This window comes from Clytia hemisphaerica, unplaced genomic scaffold, assembly GCF_902728285.1.
Source record: "Clytia hemisphaerica strain Z4C2 unplaced genomic scaffold, Clytia hemisphaerica genome assembly, whole genome shotgun sequence".
Taxonomy (NCBI): domain Eukaryota; kingdom Metazoa; phylum Cnidaria; class Hydrozoa; order Leptothecata; family Clytiidae; genus Clytia; species Clytia hemisphaerica.
In genome coordinates this window covers 579,004-582,059 of record NW_027104020.1, presented here as the reverse complement: position 1 = coordinate 582,059, position 3,056 = coordinate 579,004, and the positions used below count along the sequence as shown (strand labels likewise).

Here is a 3,056-nt window from a genome sequence, read left to right as displayed (position 1 = left end):
TTTGATTGCCAGTTGGCAAAGGAGGTGATAGTTTCATTTTCAGTTAACGACCATTGTTTCGGTGGACGGAAATGGTCAGCCATTTTGTCAAGAAGAGGTTGTTTTTATACTCCCAACAATGTCAATAATGATGTTGTGTGTTTTCAATGTCACTTTTAGGATTTATCAATCTCGCACCTGTCACCACGACAAAATAGTAAACGGGAAGATCAAATCGAAGTCCTTGATTGAATGCAACTATATAATAAAACCTCTTCTTGTAAATATGTTAGTTAACTCTGAAAAATATAAACAATAAACAAATGTCAATATAATGTAAGAATGGCACAATGGCGTATGATTGTGAAAGAACTTGTCAAAAAAGCAAAATCAGAGCATGACAAAAAGCTAGAAAGGGATCGTCAAAGAGCAAAAAAGAGGAAAAACCTTGATGTTGATGATAGCTCTATTGACCACGAATCTGGATCTGAAGATGAGTTTGAGAATGAAATCAGAAACGAACATGAATTTTTAAGATACTTGGCTGAAAATAGACCCCAAGATTTTGAAGATTTGAATGCTTTTAGAGATCTGCCTGATGGTGGAGAAGGTTTTGATTGGCATCAGTATGCAATTGAATCTTTTGGAGGTGGTTGGCCTGATAATTCTTCAGATTGGCTAGAAAACATCTCAAAGGTGGCAGCTGCACAGCAACATGCTCGAAATCAGAATTGTGATTTGCCACCAAATATTGATTTATTGAAGGCTAATGCTCTTCAAAGAGTAATAATAGCTATTAACATTCTTAATATTATGTCTGTTGTGAATAATGAACACCAAAACAAAGTGCGTCTCTTAGTGCAGGGGACGGCTGGAAGTGGTAAAACATTTACAATTGTTGCCTTGACCTATTTGTCGCGAAGAATTTGCAATCGAAACAATGCTGTAATGAATTTAGCACCTACTGGAGCAGCATCTATTCTCCTACCCTTAGGACGAACTGTTCACTCAACAACAAGCATCCCAAGAGTGAAGAAAAAAGAATCCAAAACATTACAGTTAACTGATAAGCCATTGAATAGCATATCTCTCACTGCCTTACGTGAACTAACTGGTAGCACTCTGGAAGGTAATTCTATGAAATTGATGACCTTGAATTTAGATGAAAGAGGTATGTATAGTCATCGTATGTTAGCATGGTGTAGTCAACGTTTTAAGGAGGCAACATGTGATTTTTTCAACAACTTTGGTGCAATACCAACTGTCAATTTTTTTGGAGATTTAGGCCAGCTAGGTCCAGTTGGTTCTCATGATTTGCATGTTGAGCCATTATCCTCAGACGCCCCAGATAAGCTTGCCGGTTATGGAATCTATCGTACATTTTCACATTGTATTCTGTTAAATGAAACTATGCGACAAGGCCCAGATCAGTTGTCTTTTTTGGAAATGTTGCTGAGAATCAGAGAGGGTAAACTCAATTTGAATGACTGGAAGACAATAAATTCAAGATATGAAGGTGAGCTTCCTGAAAGTGCCAAAGAGGGATTTAGATCAGACACATGTTTGACCGTTATGGAAACGTGGCAAGAAGTAAATGTTGAGAACCACAACAAACTAGCTGATTTGGGGATCCCTGTTGCTACTATACCAAGCAAAGGAAAAGGTCGTCATCACACTCAATCTGTTAATCAGATGGGTCAAATTCCTGCAACCTCTCACATTGCTGTTGGAAGTCGTGTGCTTTTGACTAAAAATCAGCTCAGCTTAACACCTCTTGGATTGAATAATGGAGCAATTGGGAAAGTGATTGCAATATTATATGCTGAGGGAGAAGCACCTCCATCATTTCCAGAAGCAGTTGTTGTAGATTTCCCAAGATACAAAGGCCCAAGCTGGCTTCAAGAACACCCAACATGGGTTCCTATACCTGTCAATGAAGCACGCTGTGATACTAACTGTTGCTCTAGAAGGGGGTTGCCCTTGATGCCTGGTTATTGTATACCTATATCAAAAAGCCAAGGTATGACAATAGGTCCTAATGAGCCATGTACTCATATTCGGATAAAGTTAAATAAAGAGATTTTTATGGAGAAACTTAACCTTGGCATAACTTATACAGCCCTCAGTAGGGCATCTAAACTAGAAAATGTTGCTTTGGTCGAAAAAGTGCCATATGATAGGCTAAATTATATCAATAATCATCCATGGATGCCACGAAGAAGGGAAGAAGAAGAAAGATTGAAAATTTTGAGTGGCGAGACTCTTCAAACATTTGGCCATTACAGCGATTTGAATACTTACAGAGAACTATTATGTCAATTTGATCGCTTTGTCAATGATGGTCTAACTTGTTTTCAAGACCCTTGATCACATTGCCTCAACATCGTTTCAGGGCATCGTGATGCTTTTTTTTATGCGATTGTTAAATTTTCTGCTTAGCATAGAAAGGCGTTTTCAATTACATGTTTTATAAATAAGACTGATAAAACCTTAAAACAATTATAACTTAATTTATTCTGCATTAAAACAGAGATGTAAGACCTTTTGACAATGCATGACATTTTCTTACTGTTATGAATGGAACAGCAGCTCAAAGATAGAATTCTGAGTATCTCAATCAAGGAACTATTAAAACAATTAAACATGGGAAAATGAAGGCTCTAAATCAACTCAAGCAAACGTTAATTCGGCAGTATTTTGAAGGCTATGAATCATCTAAGCTCAATTTTTCTTCTTTTGAAAAGGAACTGTTAAAACATGTAATTAAATTTTTTGAAAAGGAACTGTTAAAACATGTAATTGAATTTGCCTCACTATCATTAGTTTAAATCAAGGCTGTTTCTTTGTTTTGCTGAAAACGACTTTAAGTTGATGATTGATGGATGTTGATAGTTGTTTCCATCAAAGGTGGATGTTGATAGTTGTTTCCACCCTCTGGTGACATGTTGATAGTTGTTTGTCACATACAGAGTTTTTACCTATGAATGTTGATAGTTGTTTTCATAGTGGTGTAGTTTATCTATGCCACCCTAAAACATGTTGATAGTTGTTTGTTTTAGGGGTACATCAACTTTTTT

The 3,056-nt window shown here is 36.6% G+C and overlaps 1 protein-coding gene across 1 annotated transcript; it reads left to right on the top strand.

Annotated features, from left to right (window-relative positions):
• The first annotated feature begins 321 nt into the window (after window positions 1–321).
• Window positions 322–2,346, top strand: LOC136811545 (uncharacterized). The gene has a single exon (XM_067068166.1). It carries the CDS (start codon window positions 322–324, stop codon window positions 2,344–2,346), a length of 2,025 nt encoding a protein of 674 aa, XP_066924267.1.
• The last annotated feature ends 710 nt before the right edge of the window (window positions 2,347–3,056 follow it).